General features: G+C 42.7%; 1 protein-coding gene across 7 annotated transcripts; it reads right to left on the reverse strand.

Annotated features, from left to right (window-relative positions):
• Window positions 1-862: 862 nt before the first annotated feature.
• Window positions 863-19912, reverse strand: CNOT8 (CCR4-NOT transcription complex subunit 8). Of its 7 annotated transcripts, XM_030927522.1 has the most exons (8): window positions 19674-19824; window positions 18978-19077; window positions 14773-14958; window positions 12733-12926; window positions 6885-7046; window positions 5826-5970; window positions 5067-5177; window positions 863-2399 (listed from the first exon to the last, which is right to left on the reverse strand). In XM_030927522.1, exons 3-8 carry the CDS (start codon window positions 14887-14889, stop codon window positions 2250-2252), a joined length of 879 nt encoding a protein of 292 aa, XP_030783382.1. In that variant the 5' UTR covers window positions 14890-14958; window positions 18978-19077; window positions 19674-19824; the 3' UTR covers window positions 863-2249. The 7 variants fall into 7 exon arrangements, with proteins under 7 accessions (XP_030783382.1, XP_010358846.1, XP_030783381.1 ...); XM_010360544.2 differs by lacking the exon at window positions 18978-19077 and having other exon boundaries at window positions 19674-19912; XM_030927521.1 differs by lacking the exons at window positions 18978-19077; window positions 19674-19824 and adding an exon at window positions 19456-19662.
• Between the last annotated feature and the right edge of the window lie 120 nt (window positions 19913-20032).

Genomic DNA, 20032 nt, shown 5'->3' on the forward strand with positions numbered 1-20032 from the left:
TGTCTAAACCCCAAAAGAATTACACCTGAAGTTATTCTCTTGGTTACCCTACAGTGCCATCACTTTTTGAGGATGAGCACTCACATAGCCCTATACACACTCATACACACAAAGTTCTTGCCAGTTCTGATAGACTTGTGCTCTTTCTTGCTAAAGCACTAATCTAAGCTCTTAACTCTCACATGCAATGACCAAACCCCACACTCAACACTGAGTTCCTCAACTCTTTATCTCAGCATTTCTACTGACATGTAAGACCTTAATGGTAGAAAATATTAAATGCCCTGTTTTAATTCAAATTTGGAAGGGTATCTGCATAGGGTTCAGTCACCACCATGTCAGGGCATCCTGGTTGAGAACCACTGACTGCTGTTTCACCACAAATTACAGTGATAAATCTCTTGCTATGTCAACTTCCCAGTCACAATTCTGTATCTGCCCCTGTACCAGACTTCTTAAAACCCCACATTTTGTGTCAATAGAAATGGCCGGAAACAAAGTCTTGAGCCAACTCTAGGATATCCAAAGTTCAGGCTGTTTAAAAGAATCCCACTAATTAACAAGCTAATTCACCATATATAATGGAGTGAGGAAGTATTAGACTGGTTTAATTCTATAATATTAAGACCAACAATCTTGAACATGAAGAGACAATTCCATTTACACAGGTGCTCATGAAAAGCTTCCTACCAAGTGATATATTTTTTTTTATTCCCGCACCCACCCCCCCACCCTCCACCAAGTGATATTTTGTATGTAAGCCAACTTGGGGACAATGGAGGCAAGATGCTCTTATTTCACTGATGGCAAATGACCATCTTCCAGAGCCAGCAATCCAAACCTATGAAAGACCAAACCTCAATGCCAGTGGTTAAAAAAAAATCTTTATTTTACAAAATTAAAAACATAAATAATATTTACAAGCATCTTAAATACCAGCTTATAATACTTGACATTTTTTAATCATTTCAAATTGAGTTTCCCATAAGCTTTTAAAATGCAAGACCATTCATTCACCTGAGTGAGTTACCAGTTTTTATTTCCACCAATCCAAAGGGGGTTTTGGTTTTTGAAATTGTCCATACTGTGGTCATTCAAAAAAATACAATATACTTTTGAAACGACTAGCTTTAAAAAAAAAAAAAAAAAGTCCTGAGCTTCCTACCCCAGTTGTGGGATATTACTCCAAAACAAGTCAAGAACCCAAATTATCTTACTGCCTGATTAAACGTAACCACTCTAGCTTTTTAAAGACATTCCTGGTACTCACATTAAACCATCTCCCTAATGTTTCAGGTTTGCTGGAAGGAAAAGTAGAGAAAATAGAGAAGTGGGAGAATCCAGATGACTATCTGAAATCACATTATTGAAAATACAATAGACATGACCCAAAAATCTGATCTTACTAGTTTCATTTGGGATCAAATCCAAGATATTTTATTGTACAAAAATTTCAAATGATTTCAGATGATGCGTATGTGACGGCAAACCTGAGTGGCACAATGGAACACAGACTTAAAAGATGCTTCAGTGGTCAACACTCATTCTGGAGTTCTCATGAATGAAGGGTACACAGATTCAGTAAAATTGTTTGCTTTTAAGTTTCATTATCTGGTCTTCAAATTTCAGCACAGAGCAATTCATATAGAATATGTAAAGAAAGACTACAAAAAAAATAAAAATAAAAAAAAGGAAAAAAAAAAAGACTACAAAAGTGTGAGGAAAGCAAATGTCCTCGAGAAGGGTCAGAAAAGGAAAGGAAGACTCAGTATTTATAACCCATTACATAAGAACACCATTTTGTTCCATTTTCCCTGGAAGCCCTCACAGCTCAGCTGAGAATCAGAGTAAGAATCTTCATTATCAGAGATTAGCAACAAATTTAAAAGAAAAAGAATGATAACAGGTAAGAGTTATATACATTTTACTAGCTTGTTTCAGACTTGTCCTGGATATTTAAAAAGGTGTCAAATGAGCCATGGATGCTGGTGGCAGGAGGCAACCAGAGAGGAGAGGCTCGGGGATGAGGAATGGGGAAGACTTATTTACAAATTCAGAGCAAACTCCTCTCTTCTGGGTCTAAAATAAAGACATCTTTTGTCTTCAGTAAAACAAAAGTCTTTCTGCTCAATGCAGATGGTAGGTACAGTTTGCTCAAAAGAAGCATTTTCTCTTGGGGAAGATAAGTACACAGTCAGCACAGTAAGCACCACTCTGGGATCAGGCCCAACCTGCAGAGCCTGGCGCCATCACTGCTGCATGTTGTTGATAATCGCCAGGATGCTCATCTTCTCCTGGGCAGAGTCCACATCCTCATTCTGCTTCTGGGCCACTCCTGTGCCTAAGCCATAGAGCCGTCCACAGTACTTGGCATCATCAATGCTGTCCTCAAAAAACAACTGAAGAATGGGACAGAGAACCATGGTGAGAATTATGCTAGGAGTCATGACAAGTATAAACACTATCACACCTGGCCAGGCACAATGGCTCATGCCTGTAATCCCAGCACTTTGTGAGGCTGAGGCGGGCAGATCACTTGGGGTCAGGAGGTCGAGACCGGCCTGGCCAACATGGCAAAACCCTATCTCTACTAAAACTACAAAAATGAGCCGGGCATGGTGGCACACGCCTGTAATCCCAGCTACCTGGGAGGGTGAGGCGGAAGAATCACTTGTGCCCAGGAGGCAGAGGCTGCAGTGAGCCAAGATCGTGCCACTGCACTCCAGCCTGGGTAACACAGTGAGATTCCATCTCAAAAAAGAGAAAAACCACTACCACATCAGTACCTCCCAGCCTTCCTAAAGCCCTGAAAATATACCAAACTAGAAAAAAAAAACTAATAGCATAGAAAGATTCAGCTGGGCACAGTGGCTCACGCCTGTAATACGAGCACTTTGGGGTGCCAAAGCAGGTGGATTACGAGGTCAGGAGTTCAAGACCAGCCTGGCCAAGATGGTGAAACCCCGTCTCTACTACAATTACAAAAAATCAGCCAGGCATGGTGGTGGGCACCTGTAATCCCAGCTACTTGGGAGGCTGAGGCAGAGAACTGCTTGAACCCAGGAGGCAGAGGTTGCAGTGAACTGAGATTGCGCCACTGTACTCCAGCCTGGGGAACAATGCAAGACTCCATCTCAAAAAAAAAAAAAAAAAAAGCAGACATGGTTTTACTCACTGAAACCTCCGCCTCCCAGGCTCAAGTGATTCCCTTGCCTCAGCCTCCCGAGTAGCTGGGATTACAGGTGCATGTCATCATACCTGGCTAATTTTTGTACTTTTAATAGAGGCAGGTTTCGCCATGTTGGTCAGGCTGGTCTGGAACTCCTGACCTCAAGTGATCCACTTGCCTCGGCCTCCCAAAGTGCTGGGATTACAGGTGTGAGCCACCATACCCAGCCTAAACCTTTCCTTTTAATGCAGTCTTTTCATGCTCCTTTCTCTGCAGGAGAAAGGCTCTCCTATCTGAACAGACATACTTTCCATGTATTCTTTTACTGCCAGTATCTCTGTGCTGCTGCTGCTGCTGCTGTTTAATGCAACTGCTCCCTTGTCTTTAACAAGCAAAGCAATGGTTAAGAGCTTAGGCTCTGGATTCAGACGGACTCACTTGACCTTGGCAAAGTCATTTAAACTCCTTTTAAGCCACAGTTCCCTATCTATAAACAGGACAATAGGGTTATTATGAGGAATGAGATAACAAACAGTAAGCACTTAAAGCAAGATCTCTCTATTGTGGCACTGCTGGGGCAGGATAATTATTTGGGGGAACTTGTCCAGTGTATCATAGGATGTTTAGCAGCATTCCTGACAAGTAGCACACCACCCTCCCCCACCAGATTGTGACAACCAAACTTATGTACAGATATTAACAAATGTACCCTCCAGGGCAAAATCATCCCTAGTTGAGAACCACTAACCTAGAACATTTACCAACACATGGTAACAGTTGTTTATAATTAAGAGTAACAAAGAGGAAACGTACTCTCCCTCTCTACAATCTTAGCTCTAAAAAGGAGATCCATGTCTACAGATCAATTAATCTGATCCGTTCCTCAAAAGTGTCAACAAAATCGGTATTTTAATTTTTCAAAGCAGCGTCTTACTCCTTCTACATCTTCAAATACATTTTAAAACCTGAGTCAGTGAGTAAAGAAACTAAAAGAAGAAATTAAGAGTCTTTTTACTAAAGGGTTATAGTAAACTCAATATAGTATTTATTTAATAATAATTGACAGAACTTACCATAATGTCAGTGGGTGGCCTAACAAATATATTTGTATTACAGGAATCAAAAACAAAGCAAATAACTGAAAAGATTAGAGTTACCAAGAACACCAAGTTCTGGACTTGGGTGTGCTCAAGCATACTTGGTTACTAGAAAGTGGCTCTCATGTCAAAATGCTGCTTTCGCCTCTCAAACATGTGACATGCTAAACACCGTAACGAAAAACAACCATTTTCAAAGTGGCCATCAACTTGCTAAAAAAAAATCAGTGTGACCGGGCTCAGTGGCTCACGCCTGTAATCCCAGCACTTTGGGAGGCCAAGGCAGGCGGATCATCTGAGGTCAGGGGTTCGAGACCAGCCTGGCCAGCATAGTGAAACCCTGTGTCTACTAAAAATACAAAAAATTCAGCCAGGCACCATGGCTCACGCCTGTAATCCCAGCACTTTGGGAGGCCGAGGCAGATGGGTCACCTGAGGTCAGGAGTTTGAAGCAGCCTGGCCAACATGGCAAAACCCCGTGTCTACTAAAAATACAAAAATTAGCAGAGTACGGTGGCGGGCACCTATAATCCCAGCTACTCAGGAGGCCGAGGCAGAAGAAAAGCTTGAACCCGGGAGGTGGACATTGCAGTGAGCCGAGATCACACCACTGCACTCCAGCCTGGGTGACAGAGTAAGGCTTCATCTTAAATAAATAAATAAATAAATAAATAAATAAATAAATAAATAAATAAATAAATAAATAAATACACATGTTCAGCAAACCTCAGCCCACACAACAGACCAGTCTTCATTAAGTTACTGCCAAGAGGCCTGTGATCACATTCGAGGAAGTTTACCTCTTTCATCCTAAAGAAAGCCATTCCTGTCAGCAGTGAGTCTGAGCCTGCCTGGTGCTGCCTTCCAATCCTTTGCAAATCCAACTGATCAGCAACTTCCTGAAGACCTCCCTGGAGATATATGAAAAACAAAGATAATATTAAAGACCCAACATGCCTCTACTGGAGTCAACTAAGTGCAGTTACGAGTTCACTAAATTCTAGCAAGAAATGGGGACAGGCCATTTATTTAACAGGCCTTAGTAACCTCTTTTTAGCTCTTTTCTTCCCTTTTTCCAAATGCTATATTGTGCTACATCCTATATTTTGCTCCTTTCCATATTGTTAATTTTGCCAGACCTCTGCCTTTAAAATCAGAATTGCAAGGCTGAGGAAATAGTAAATCTCACTCTAATTCTAGACAGCAAAGCTCTATGTCAACAATTTATTAGGGTACCAAGTTCTAAAACTTTCTAGAGTTAAGAACCCCTCTGAGAATCTGTTACACCACAGACCCCATCCCTAACAAACAGCATTTATACCTTTTCATTAGGTTCATGGGCCTCGAGTGAAGAATGCCTGCCTTAAGATGACAGAAGCAGAGGGTTCCCTTCATGGCCACACAAATATCTGTGCAAATCAGCTTTATATTATACCCTGTCTACCACTATACTGGCATCTAGTACTCAATAATGCATGCTGAACACATAACAATAAAGCAAAGTCAGCTTTTTTTCTGTCCTTATTTTTGTTATTGGTATTAAGAAAAACATCATATACCTTAAGATTTTTGCAACTCTTCATCAGGTATTTCACATCATAAATGGATGGGAAGAAAAGGTTCAGAATATGAAAGAATTCATGTTCCTCTTCTGGCAAACGAGAATCTGTAAGCAACTTTACCATATAGCCAAAATCATAGCCACTACAAGGAGAGAATAAACCACAGAGGTTAAAAAAGCAGCAGTTATCAGGCCCCAGTGTTCAACCATTTTATTTCTCAAAGTTTGTAAATGCTACTTCGTGTTAAGAACTTTCACTTTTTCTGAGTAGTTTATCATACTATAATCTGAATCTTTTTTTTTTTTTTTTTTTTTTTTTGAGACAGAGTCTCGCTCTGTCGCCCAGGCTGGAGTACAATGGCGCGATCTCGGCTCACTGCAACCTTCACCTCCCGGGTTCAAGCAATTATCCCTGCCTCAGTCTCCCAAGTAGCTGGGATTACAGGCACCCGCCACCATGCCTGGCTAATTTTTGTATTTTTAGTAGAAACAGGGTTTTGCCATGGTGGCCAGGCTGGTCTCGAACTCCTGACCTTAGGTGATCCGCCTGCCTCAGCCTCCCAAATTGCTGGAATTACAAGTGTGAGCCACCGTGCCTGGCCTATAATCTGAACTTTCTAATAACAACCTAACAGACTAATATGGGAGATATAAAAAAGTACCCAAAGGTTTTAACTATGGATTTGATTCACCAAAAATCCAAAAGTACTGAGAAGTTAAAATAAGGAGAATCTGGCTTTCAAGTACCTAAGAAACTCTGGGGACAGCCATTTAAAAGATAACCAAGTACTGTGACCCTCTCCACCCACCACATTCCCACTTGGAATTAAACCCACTGATAGCCACATGATAAAGCCAAATACCGTGTGAAACAAACCAGTATATAAGCCCCAGTATTTTCTGAAAAACTGAAACATGGGCGACAAGTACCAATTCAACTTCTGACTGCTGCTGATGAACAGAACAGTCACTAGGACTTCAAAAATGACTAAGAATTCAGTTCCCTGCTCCAGTGCAGCCCAAAGTGAGAGAGAAATACACATTCCCTAGGACTGACCTATGAAATGAAAGCCATTTGACATTGTCACAGAGAACCACTCCTGACGTCATAAGCAGTTCTGCAAAGTGCAGTGTGTCAATCCCTTCCTCTTCATGCTTCTGAAACTGTAGTCCTGAGTTAGCAAGGAGATCTATGGAATCCTGGGAGTACATGTCCTCTCTAAAAAACAAGGTGTTTATTTATTAACTGGTGAATAATGAAACAGAAGTGGCCACAATATTACCACCACCTTATACTTATAGTACAAGTAATTTTGAAATGCTTTTCCTAACTTAATAGATCAATTCACTCTTTCCAACATTCAAACAAGCATGCAGAGTAGATCATCATATTTCTGTGACAGATAATGAGATTTTCTTCCATAAACTAAATTTCCTAATTATAATAGGTATATATTTGCTCATTATTTGAAAAAAAAAAAAAAAAAAAAAAAGACCAGTCACAGTGGTGCACGCCTGTAATCCCAGCACTCTGCAAGGCCAAGGCAGGAAGATCACCTGAGGCCAGGAGTTCCAGACCAGCCTGGGCAACAGAGCAAGACTCCATCTCAAAAAAAAGAAAAGAAAAGAAAAGAAAACCACCACACACACACACACACACACACACACACACACACACACACCACACACACACAGATTAGCCAGGCATGGTGGTATGCACCTGTAGTCCCAACTACTCCGGAGGCTGAGGTGAGAAGATTGCTTGAGGTCAAGAACTGGAGGGGGCTCACACCATTGCACTCTAGTCTGGGTGACAGCACAAGATCCTGTCTCAAAAATAAAATAAACAGGCTGGGCATGGTAGCTCACACCTGTAATACCAGCACTTTGGGAGGCTGAGACAGGCGGATCACTTGAGGCCAAAAGTTCGAACCAGCCTGGCCAACATGGTGAAACCCTGTCTCTACTAAAAATACAAAAATTAGGCCGGGCACAGTGGTTCATGCCAGTAATCCCAGAACTTTGGGAGGCCAAGGTGGGCAGATCACAAGGTCAAGAGATCAAGACCATCCTGGCTGACATGGTGAAACCCTGTCTCTACTAAAACCACAAAAATTAGCTGGGCGTGGTGGCATGCACCTGTAGTCCCAGCTACTTGGGAGCCTGAGGCAGGAGACTCGCTTGAATCCAGGAGGCAGAGGTTGTAGTGAGCCAAGGTCGCGCCACTGCGCTTCAGCCTGATGACAGAGCGAGACTCTATCTCAAAAAAAAAAAAACAAAAATTAGTCGGACGTGGTGGTGTGCCCCTGTAATCCCAGCTACTCAGGAAGTTGAGGCCTAAGAATCACCTAAACCCAGGAGGCAAAGTTTGCAGTGAGCCAAGATGGCACCACTGTACTCCAGCCTAGGGAACAGAACAAGACTCTGTCTCAAAAAAAAATAAATAGGCCGGGCGCGGTGGCTCAAGCCTGTAATCCCAGCACTTTGGGAGGCCAAGACGGGCGGATCACAAGGTGAGGAGATCGAGACCATCCTGGCTAACATGGTGAAACCCCGTCTCTACTAAAAAATACAAAAAACTAGCTAGGCGAGGTGGCGGGGGCCTGTAGTCCCAGCTACTCGGGAGGCTGAGGCAGGAGAATGGCTTACACCCGGGAGGCGGAGCTTGCAGTGAACTGAGATCCAGCCACTGCACTCCAGCCTGGGCGACAGAGTGAGACTCTGTCTCAACAAAATAAATAAATAAATAAATAAACTTAAAAAAAAAAAAAAAAAGCCGGGTGCAGTGGCTCACACCTATAATCCCAGCACTTTGGGAGGCCAAGGTGGGCAGATCACCTGAGGCTGGGAGTTCAAGACCAGCCTGACCAATGTGGAGAAAGCCCGTCTCTACTAAAAATACAAAATTAGCCGGGCATGGTGGCGCATGCCTGTAATCCCAGCTACTCAGGATGCTGAGGTGGGAGAATCACTTGAACCTGGGAGGCAGAGGTTGCGGTGAGCCGAGATAGTGCCGTTGCACTCCAGCCTGGGCAACAAGAGCGAAACTCCATCTCAAAAAAAAAAAAAAAAAAAAATCAACAAAAAAATATTGAGGCACAGATGGTGGGCAGCCAGCTAAGATGACCCGATGAGCCTTCCAGCTGATTCAGGCTGCTTGCCTCAGTCTCAGAGTCACCACCACCATGGCCAGTCAGTCTCAGGGGTTCTAGCAGCTGCTGTGGGCCGAGAAATGTGCCACTGAGAAGGTATCCAAAGCACGTGAGCAAAAGACCCAGAGGCTGAAGCAGATCAAAGGAGCAGCTGAGGATGAAACTTAACAGTACCACCTGCAGAAAGAGGAAGCGGTCCAGGTCAAGGAAGCCACAGCCCTGGAATCCCAGTAGCTGCAGCACTCAAGTGGCATAGGAAGCCCAGAAAAGGACCAGCCTCCAGACCTACTTATGGCAGAAAAAGCCTTGGGTAGCCTCTTGGCCTCTGTGACATTGGCCAGAAATCCATGAAAACTACAGCATAAATGGAAAGGAGTGGGAGAAAGAAGTGCCTGTTCCATGAACCGGCATTTTAGATGACCTCAGGGAACATAAAGCTTTGGCAAAGCTCAAGTTACATTCCTATGAAAAGGAAGTAAACAGGTCGCGTGCGGTGGCTCACACCTGTAATCCTAGCACTTTGGGAGGCCAGGGTGGGTGGATCACAAGGGTCAGGAGTTAAAGACCAGCCTGGCCAAGATGGTGAAACCCATCTCTACTAAAAATACAAAAATTAGCCAGGCATGGTGGTGGGCACCTGTAATCCCAGCTACTCGGGAGGCTGAAGCAGAGAATTGCTTGAACCTGGGAGGCAGAGGTTGCAGTGAGCCGAGATCACGCCACTGCACTCCAGCCTGGGTGACAAAGCGAGACACCATCTCAAAAAAAAAAAAAAAAAAAAAAACCAAAAACGAAAAAAAGAAAAGGCAGTAAACAGGTGGGGCGTGATGGCTCACGCCTGTAATCCCAGCACTTTGGGAGGCCAAGGCGGGTGGATCACAAGGTCAGGAGTTCAAGACCAGCCTGGCCAACATGGTGAAATCCCATCTCTACTAAAAAAAAAAAAAAAAAAAAAAAAATTAGCCAGGCACGGTGGTGGGCATGCCTGTAATCCCAGCTACTCGGGAGGCTGAGGCAGGAGAATTGCTTGCACCCAGGAGGCACAGGTTACAGTGAGCTGAGATTGTGCCACTGCACTCTAGCCTGGGTGACAGAGCAAGACTCTGTCTCAAATAAAAATAAAAATAAAAATATAAAAAAAAGAAGAAAAGAAAAGGAAGTAAAAGATTTCTGTATATTACATAGCAGGTCCCTTCACTTCTTGGAGAGTAGCAAATCCAGCTTCTTTGTACAGACTTACAACTCAACTAAAGCTTTTATATTTTAAAAACGACATTTAAAAAATTTTCTCTTTACCTCGTATTTCATAGAAATGTAATGGGTATGTGTTGTCTGTTTTCCTATGTCTTTTAGCTCAAGCAACACATGTATCATTGTTGACTTTTTCTTTCTTATATCTAGTGAAAGGAAAAAGTTCTTTGAAGAAGGAAAGAAATTAAGTTTTCTTTTTCCCTAATGCTTCCATGAAGGTCAGGGGCTTTATCTATGAAAAAGTAGCAAATAGTTATTTGTAACCCATATGAAGCAACAGCCAGTCTTAAAGTAGTCTATTCCTGCTAATGGTTCAAACAATGAATACCAGTGTAATTGTTTGAGCTACTTTTAGTTTCTCTTAATCAAAATTACTAGATGACAGAATTAAATAACTTGTAACATGTTATTACTTGGTATACAGATGATTATCTAAAAGACTCTGTTATGAAAAAAATTGAAAAAATTAATGTTCTTCTAGTGCTACCCCATAGATACAACACCTTCGTTTATAGCTCTTTCCAAACTATTTTATCTATCTACACATACACACCTAGATCTCTTACATCTCTACATCACAGACCATCTTTACAAATCAGTACTCATCCATTGTAACACTGGCATAATATTCCACTGTAAAGATATATCCATTAATTCAACCACATGAATTATTTATAATACCATGTAACACAAAAGTAAGGAAATAAGCTAAACAAATCCTGTTCCACTAGACTTTCACTTGCTTTTCATATAAACTTGGGTTAGACAATAAGAAAACCACTGCAATCTTGATTTTTTTCCACTAAATTAAAACCAGTGTTGAATCACAAGTTTCTTTTCCATTTAAATAAAAACATTATTTTTTTGTTTTATTATAACTAGGCTTCAATCCCAAGTAAACATTATTTCTTTTTTCTTTTTATTGAGGCAGTCTCACTCTGTCACCTAGGATGGAATGCAGTGGCACTATCTCGACTCACTGCAGCCTCCGCCTCCTGGGTTCAAGTGATCCTCCCACCTCAGCCTCCTAAGTAGCTGGGATTACAGGCATCCACCAGCACACCTGGCTTTTTGTATTTTTAGTAGAGATAGGGTTTCACCACACTGGGCAGGCTGGTCTTGAACTCCTGGCCTCACGTGATCCATCCATCCACCCACCTCAGCCTCCCAGAGTGCTGGAATTACAGGTGTGAGCCACCACACCCAGCTGCAAGTAAACATTATTTTAAATCCAAACATACTCAAACCACTATGAAATAACTCATTTTTCTTCCTTGTATTATATTATTTTTATGGTACAAACTTACAGGCTTTTTTTTTTTACAGGCTTTGACAATAAACTAAAAAATGCAGCTAAAGGAAAGATCCAGATGATCTCCCAAAATTATCCAAAACATAATTTGGATCCAAAGGAAATTTCCAAAACATACGACAACAACAAAAAAGTTGTTCCTTGAAGGCACAATGGCTCACACCTGTAATCCCAGCACTTTGGGAGGTCAAAGCGGGCTGATCACTTTCTACAAAAAATTAGCCAGGCATGGTGGCATGCACCTGTAGTCCCAGCTACTTGGGGGGCTGATGTGGGAGGATCACTTGAGCCTGGGAGATTGAGGCTGCAATGAGCCATGTTCGCACCACTGCACTCTAGCCTGGGTGACAAAGCAAGACCCTGTCTTCACAGGAAAAAAAGATTACTCCTAAGTCATGAAACACTCCTGATGCCCAGTTAAACAAAGCAGGATATGATAGGAAGTACACTAACATCACTATGCAATCAGCAAAATGACAGTCTCCCCCAAATTTTCTTTTAAAATTCCTGGGTATAAAAAAAAAATTAAAATTCCTGGGTATATATCCAAAAGAACTGAAGGCAAGACCTTGAAGAAATATTTGCACACACATGTTCATAGTGGCAATATTCACAACAGCCAAGAGGTAGAAGAAACCCAAGTGTCTATCAATAGATGAATAAACAAAATGTGGTATATACATACCATGGAATCTTCCACCGCCTAAGAGTGGAATTGCTAGCTCATATGGCAACTCTATGTTTAACATTTTCAGGAACTGCAAAACTATTTTCCAGAATTTCCCCCAAAATTCTATATTCCCAGCAGCAATGTATGAGGGTTCCAATTTTCTCCATACCTTCAACAACACTTATTATGTCTTTTTGACTACAGCCATTCTAGTGGGTGTGAAGTGGTATCCCAATGTGGGTTTAATTTGCATTTCCCTCATGACTAATGATGTTGAGCATCTTTTCATGTGCTTACTGGCCATCTGTACGTTATCTTTCAAGAAGTCTATTCAAATCTTTTGCACATTTTTAGTTGGGTTGTTTATCTTTTCATTATTGAGCTGCTGCAGTTCTTTAAGCAGGACTTCACTTGCTGAGATTCCCTATTCCATCCTCTGCTTGACCGCTCTATCCAACACCTACCTGGATTCAGTGAAAACAAAACTTAAAATTAACAAAATTATTTAGAAATCACTTACGTAAGGTTAAATTTGAAATTGAACTGCCAAGTATTGATTCCAGAAGGATATTCTCCCTTCTCATTTGTGAATGTAAGGCCCAGCTGGATAATTTTTAAAAGGTCAACATTGCACCGCAGAAGCTGATACTGGTAATCTATGGAACTACGAAATTCACCAATTGGTCGCACCACAACACCTGGAAATTCTGTGTCCTGGAAAAGGAAAAAGTCTCTCATCACAAGGTTTCAGAAAACAGTGGATGCTGAATTGGTAATTCATAAATAAAATTTTACCTCCATTTATAAAAGTTATGTGACAAGCCCCAAACTTGGGCACAAAATTCTTTTTGTGTTTTTTTTTTTTGAGATAGGGTTGATATGTCTCTGTCACCCAGGCTGCAGGGCAGTGGCACAATCACAGCTCACTACAGCCTCAACCTCACAAGTGCAATTAATCCTCCTACCTCAGCCTCCCTAAGTAGCTGGAACTACAGGTCTGTGCTACCACACCCAGCTAATTATTGTATTTTCTGTAGAGATGGGGTTTCACCATGTTGCCCAGGCTGGTCTCAAGTGATCCACCTGCCTCGGCCTCCCAAAGTGCACAGATTACAGGCATTAGCCAACACGACCAGCCAAAATCCTATCTTAAAATACTGATCTTGTTGATATCTACTAAAGAAGCACTAGAATCATGAAGCTTCGCACAACAACTTGATCCTGAATAAGCAGAATGTCAACAGAAACAGTTGAGTAACTACAGGTAGTATGCAGTCAATTAAGAACATTCTAGGTTGAGGCCGGGCGCGGTGGCTCAAGCCTGTAATCCCAGCACTTTGGGAGGCCGAGACGGGCGGATCACGAGGTCAGGAGATCGAGACCATCCTGGCTAACACGGTGAAACCCCGTCTCTACTAAAAAAATTTAAAAAACTAGCCGGGCGAGGTGGCGGGCGCCTGTAGTCCCAGCTACTCGGGAGGCTGAGGCAGGAGAATGGCGTAAACCCGGGAGGCGAAGCTTGCAGTGAGCTGAGATCCGGCCACTGCACTCCAGCCTGGGAGACAGAGCGAGACTCCGTCTCAAAAAAAAAAAAAAAAAAAAAAAAGAACATTCTAGGTTGAGAACAATATATGAATAAAAATACAAATACAGGGAAGTGAAACAGCCATTCAGAAAAAAATATAAAGAGACAGGCTTAGCTTGAGTGAAAAGACTGGAAGGAGCTCTGAATACCAAGCTACAGACTTAACTCTATAATTTCTAAAGCAGGAGTCACAAATTCCAAGCAGCTAATGTAAAGGAGTAAAGTCAGCTAGGTATGAAAATGGTACAAGTAACATTTTCATACTGAAGTTGTTACTTCAGTATGAAATAAAGTAAAGCAGAGAGCACATGCCCCTCTACAGGAGGCTCTTAATATTACCACAATACTCATCTCTTTCTCCAGCCAGTGTCAGGCAGGAGTAGATAACATGTATTGCCAGGTCTTCCTACTTTTTTTCAGAGATGCCAGAAATCTGGAATTCTACTGAGTTCTATTGACTTTTAAATGCTGGCAATAAATTTTTTTAATTTTGAATAAACATTGTATAGTCAAATTCACCATATCTGTGGAACAGATGGGCCCTGGGGGTTGATGTAACTTCTGCTTTAAAGACTTTCAAACAGAATAATGTTACAAAAAAATCTAAGATACTAGAGGTTACATCCTTCTCAGAGACACTGGCTACCTTGATATTTCATAAAGCAACACAACCTTCCGTCAGGTTTAATTCACAATGGCTTTAGTGGAACATACTCATTCTTTTCAAAATCTCAAATTAAACATTCCCTCAACCCATCCATATAAGATGGTGAGTCAAGCTGGGCATGGTGGTATGAGCTTGCAGTCCCAGCAACCTGCAAAGGTGAGGTGGGAAGACTGCTTGAGCACAGGAGTTCAAGGCTGCAGTGAGCTATGATTGATTGCATCTGTGAATAGCCACTCCAGCCTGGGCAACAGAGCAAGACCCCATCTCTAAGAGTAAAAAAGAAGGTGAGTCAAAGTAGAGCTCCTTACCATGGCAATATAACTGTAACTGAGCACGATTTCTCGGATCTTCCTCATCTCTTCTTCTAGATTACTGGCCCATACTTCACAGATAACCTGGCTATTCTCCACAAGTGCTGCAGGCATCCTGAAGAAACCTGAGAAGTCTTCAGCTAACTAGTTTTACAGTGCAAGCCAGACAATGTTTGATCTGATCTAGATTTTAAAACATTTTAAAATCATGTAAGTTTATATACACATAAGATGTCAACAAAACAAAGACATCAAAATAGTATTTTACAATCACTTCATTAGTTTAAAACATTAAGATTATATTTATTCTCCATTTTATATGATGGGGAAACTCTTGTCAACACACACAAACACATGCATACACACGCACACACACACACGGTTCTTTCTTGAAGAAACTGAGGTTACTGAAACTTCGCCCAGCAGTCCTCTGCCACAGAAGTGAAACCACTACCCTAGTTTTTCAGCTCTCTGTAGACTAGACCAAAATAATCCCCAGTTACCACAAATATGCTCTTATCCATGACTTTCATATCACTTTGCACAGAGACCAAATCATGTGAACAGTCCTAAAGGAATCACCTTAGCCATTTTCAATGTACCTGAGATCTCTGAAAGCCTGAAAGAATGTGGACCTAAACTCTCACACTCAAGCCTTTGTATCCATATGATGAATACTGGCATGGGATTCTTCCCCCAACCCACAAAAGGAAATTATTTTTCTCTACAATCCAAAAGTCAAATATAACTAGAGGCAATTAACAATACCAGCGTCTCTTTAGATAGACCAGTGCCTCTTTAGATTTGTGCAAACAGAGCATGAAGTGAGGGATTTAAGTGGTAGAAAACAATCCCACTTGCTAATCTGAACCCTAAAAACCACAACGAAAATCAGAATTTGAGTTAGTATTTACTTTTTTTTTTTTCTGAGATGGAGTCTCGCTCTACTCGCCCAGGCTGGCGTGCAGTGGTGCACTCCTGGCTCACTGCAACCTCTGCCTCCTGGGTGCGATTCTCCTGCCTCAGCTACCCGAGTAGCTGGGACTACAGGTGTGCGCCACCACGCCCAGCTAATTTTTGTATTTTAGTAGAGATGCGGTTTCATTATACTGGCAAGGCTGGTCTTGAACTCCTGACCTCGTGATCCACCGGGCAGTATTTACTTTTAAACACATAAATTAAAAAGAAACTATGCAGCAATTCAACAGTAGGACTAAAGATGGCTGGTATAAAACATTCAGCCAGAAACAGAATGATTCATGGTATATTTTCCAAGAGAAAAATTAGGGAGGGGAAAGTATTCTGTGAGAAAAAAATTCATCATGATTGGGTGTCTGACTAATGCTGTTATTATTATGGCAAACAACATACGAGGCCTGGTTATAAAAATACAAAAAAGTCGGGTGTGGTGGCTCACGCCTGTAATCTCAGCACTTTGGAAGTCCCAGGCGGGCGGATCACAAAGTCAGGAGATCGAGACCATCCTGGCTAACATGGTGAAACTCCGTCTCTACTAAAAATACAAAACATTGGCTGGCTGTGATGTCACGCGCCTGCAGTCCCAGCTACTCCGGAGGCTGAGGCAGGATAACTGCTTGAACCCAGGAGGCAGAGGTTGCAGTGAGACAAGAAGTGCCACCACAATCCAGCCTGGGCGACAGAGCAAGACTAAGTCTCCAAACAAACAAACAAACAACAAAAAATAAAGGCATTTACTTCTAAGGCAAGCCCACTGCATGGATCCACAACACAATAGTGGGCTCTAATGTATATATTTAAAGAAAATTTCCTAGAAACAGTAAAACGAATGTAAGTGGTTCCCAAAGGACAGAGCAAGGAAAATCTTTGCTTCCTACTTTCAAGATTGGCAGATGCAACAATGAGAATCTTGAGCAAAACAAAACTGGCATCATTTCTCTAAGAAACTTCTGAGCAATCAAACTGTTGGTTTGCCAGCAACCCTTGAAGATTCCATTTATTCAAGGTATCCTATACTTCTACAGATTTTTCTCTGTAACTATAGCAGTTAAACTTAAGTAGACTATGTGGTATCTCCCCCCAAAAACATAGTAGAAACTTCTTAAAGCCAGGATATATTTCTTCTCTTGTTTTTGTTCTATTACAGGCTTGCAAAAGAACAATAAAGATCAGGAAAAGAGAGAAATTCAGAATGAATGTGGAGTAAATTCCACTATCTGACCATAATTCAGAAAATATTACGACTCAGAATTTTAGATTCCTAAACTTGCTTAAGATTTCTCCCCTGCAAAAGGCCTTAAAACCATTTTCTATACCCATATAATGTTAAATGAGTGGTACCTCCTTATTTCCCTAACTGAAATAATAACCTTCGTTTTTGGTGTCATTTCAAACATAACCATAACTACTTTGGAGGAAGTCGGTGTATCACTCCCGAGTTTTTGAGAGATGTTTCCATAAAAGCAAAAGCAACAGGCCGGGCGCAGTGGCTCAAGCCTGTAATCCCAGCACTTTGGGAGGCCGAGATGGGCGGATCACGAGGTCAAGAGATCGAGACCATCCTGGCTAACATGGTGAAACCCCGTCTCTACTAAAAAATACAAAAAACTAGCCGGGCGAGGTGGCAGGCGCCTGTAGTCCCAGCTACTCGGGAGGTTGAGGCAGGAGAATGGCGTAAACCCGGGAGGCGGAGCTTGCAGTGAGCTGAGATCCGGCCACTGCACTCCAGCCTGGGCAACAGAGCGAGACTCCGTCTCAAAAAAAAAAAAAAAAAAAAGCAACAACAACAACAAAAAAACCCACACAACCAAAAGACGCCTTTAACCTCCATTTAAAAGAGAACTGGTTTTTAAAAAGTTAACCACTCTTATACATATCTGGCATATATATGGGGACTGCAAAAGCCAGACAGTTGGCAAAAATATGTAAGCCATTTTTGCTCCAAAGTTAGCTAGGATCTGTGGGGGAAGTAAACAATAGCTTGCAAGCCCCTGAATGCAATGCCACTCAAAAATTAAAGAGGAATCACACTATGCACATTTAATTTAGCAAGTCAAATTACTGACATATGCTGGCCAAAAAATAAAATAAAATAGCAACTTAAATACCAGCAGGACGAGGGCAGTGGCTTACACCTGTAATCCCAGCACTTTTGAGAGGCTGAGGTTGCAGAATCACTTGAGCCCAGGAGTTCAAGACCAGCCTGGGCAACAAAGTGAGACCCCCCGTCTCTACAAAAAGTACAAAAACTTAGCCAGGCACGGTAGTGTGCGTCTGTAGTCCCAGTTACTCAGGAGACTGAGCTGGGAGGATCACTTGAGCCCCAGGAAGTCGAGGCTGCAGCAGTGAGCTGTGATTACGCCACTGCATTCCAGCCTCAGCGACTGAGCAAGAGCACGTTTCAAAAAAAATCATCATCATCATCATACCAGCAATTCAGCCTGCCACTTTCCACTTCGTAAGCACATGCTCCAAAATGAGCCTAAGATAGGGGTTTGTCTTCCTCCTTTTAAGCCTCCTCAGTGCAAGCATCTCACAGCACATCACAACTCTATGGCTTTCAAATACGCTTATTTCCACAACACAGCCCCTAAAGGTCACCTAATTACTCATCTGGGTTACAACCAAAGCAGCAGTAACAAGTTTCAAGACTGAAGAAAAAACTGTCCAGCATGTAGTCACAAACAGGATGCTAATCTCAAGCGTTGAAACTTCCTAAGGAATTTTTAAGGATTAATTTTTATTACATACAATGTTTGCCTCACGGGCTGACTTAAAAACTTGACTCCCACATGAGCTACATAGAAAACTGTGCAAGTGGGAAAGGTTTTCACAAACACACACACCACTATGAATTACTGAAGTCCCTGCCCTGTGCTGACCTGCAGGGCAGTTATGTTCAGATGGCTCCCGTTGATCTACAGCGTAAACTTCTCCAAAACATAACTCCTTATTTACACAGGAAAGCTCTGAAGGGCAACTAATGATAAAGCCACCGGAACGTTTTCTCTGCAAGCAATCAAGGCCTTGCTCGGGAAAAGAAATGTTGAGTCTGATTTTGTTTGTTTAAGCCCAAGTGTACAAGGAAACAATAAACATCAATTCCCTATTCGAGAGGACTGAACAAAGGCTTTGCCGTGCATAGATAAGATAGAAAAGGAAGTGGCACGTTTGAAGAAATAAATAGCAGCAGCGTTTCAGAGGATCCTCTGACCCTCCCCTACCTCCAAACAGTGTCTCAAGGCACTGTCCTGGACTGAACCGCAGTTCAAACGTCTTAAAACCACCCGAACGGCCCAGGTCTGTGAGTTGGCTCCTCCATTCCTAAAGCCATAGAACACCAAGAAAAAGTTGTGGGGCCTCAAGAACTGAGGAGGAGGCGGCGACTTAGAAGGGGGAGGCCCGCAAGATTCCAAATTCAGGTCCTCCTCCCCACTACTCTGTCTCCCATCATCATTCTCTTCTCGTTTATCATCATCTTTCCACTTCAAACCACACTCAGTCCTCCTCCTCCTGACACGCCATTCTTCTTCTGTTTTTGTTTGGTAAAGCAAAGTTAAAATTACGGGCCTTAGGACTAAGAGAACTAAGTTCGAAGCCAGGTCAAGCCACGTAGTAGTGTGCGTCCCTGCATAAGCTACTTAACCTATTTCGTGCCTCAATTTTCCTATCTTGTAAAATGGGTTTGATAATAGTACGCACCTTGGACGATTGGAGTAGAAGTTAAAATGAAGCATATGAGGTGCTTTGTAAACTCCCCGCACATATCACTCGAATATTACCGTGTGGCGGTGGCCATTATTATTACTACTCTTTGCTGGGGTTTCTCTCCTCACACACCCTTCCCCCACAGACCCCCAGTGGTCTCTCACACTCTTCCATCTTACGCTCCTCTTTCCGGTAAGCGCAGGCCCGCTTACCGTGAACGGCAGGGCCCGCGAAGCGCTAGCTGGCGGGCTGGCGGGCTGACTCCCGGACGGCGGCGGCTACAGCAACCCCTGACCCGGAGCTCTCTTCCCTCTAACCCGGATCTGCTCCTAGAACCGAACGAGCCAGTGAAATGGGCGCCCACGTGCCCAGAGCGGCCTTACGTACCTCCCACCAAACAACCGGACGGCACCACTCTACCCACCCGATCCGCCCGACTCGCCTGCTCTCTAGAGTCACTCCAGACGCGCGCGCGCCTGATCACGCCCGCTCCTCCCCCTTTGCGCGCCCCTGCGACTCTGTGCGTGTTCGCTCTGCCCGTGAGCTCGCGGGAAGCAGCGCGCAGGCGCAG

The sequence above is a fragment of the Rhinopithecus roxellana genome, chromosome 3 (assembly GCF_007565055.1).
Source record: "Rhinopithecus roxellana isolate Shanxi Qingling chromosome 3, ASM756505v1, whole genome shotgun sequence".
Taxonomy (NCBI): Eukaryota; Metazoa; Chordata; class Mammalia; order Primates; family Cercopithecidae; genus Rhinopithecus; species Rhinopithecus roxellana.

What these genes read in the sequence shown, in the direction of transcription:
- CNOT8 (XM_010360544.2), bottom strand. Translation starts at nt 14,889, where the DNA reads ATGCCTGCAGCACTTGTGGAGAATAGCCAGGTTATCTGTGAAGTATGG. An exon ending in GTTACAGTTATATTGCCATG is followed by an intron (nt 12,927 to 14,772) that starts GTAAGGAGCTCT and finishes TTCCTTTTCCAG; the next exon opens with GACACAGAATTTCCAGGTGT. An exon ending in CTTTCTTTAGGATGAAAGAG is followed by an intron (nt 2,400 to 5,066) that starts GTAAACTTCCTC and finishes CCCATTCTTCAG; the next exon opens with TTGTTTTTTGAGGACAGCAT.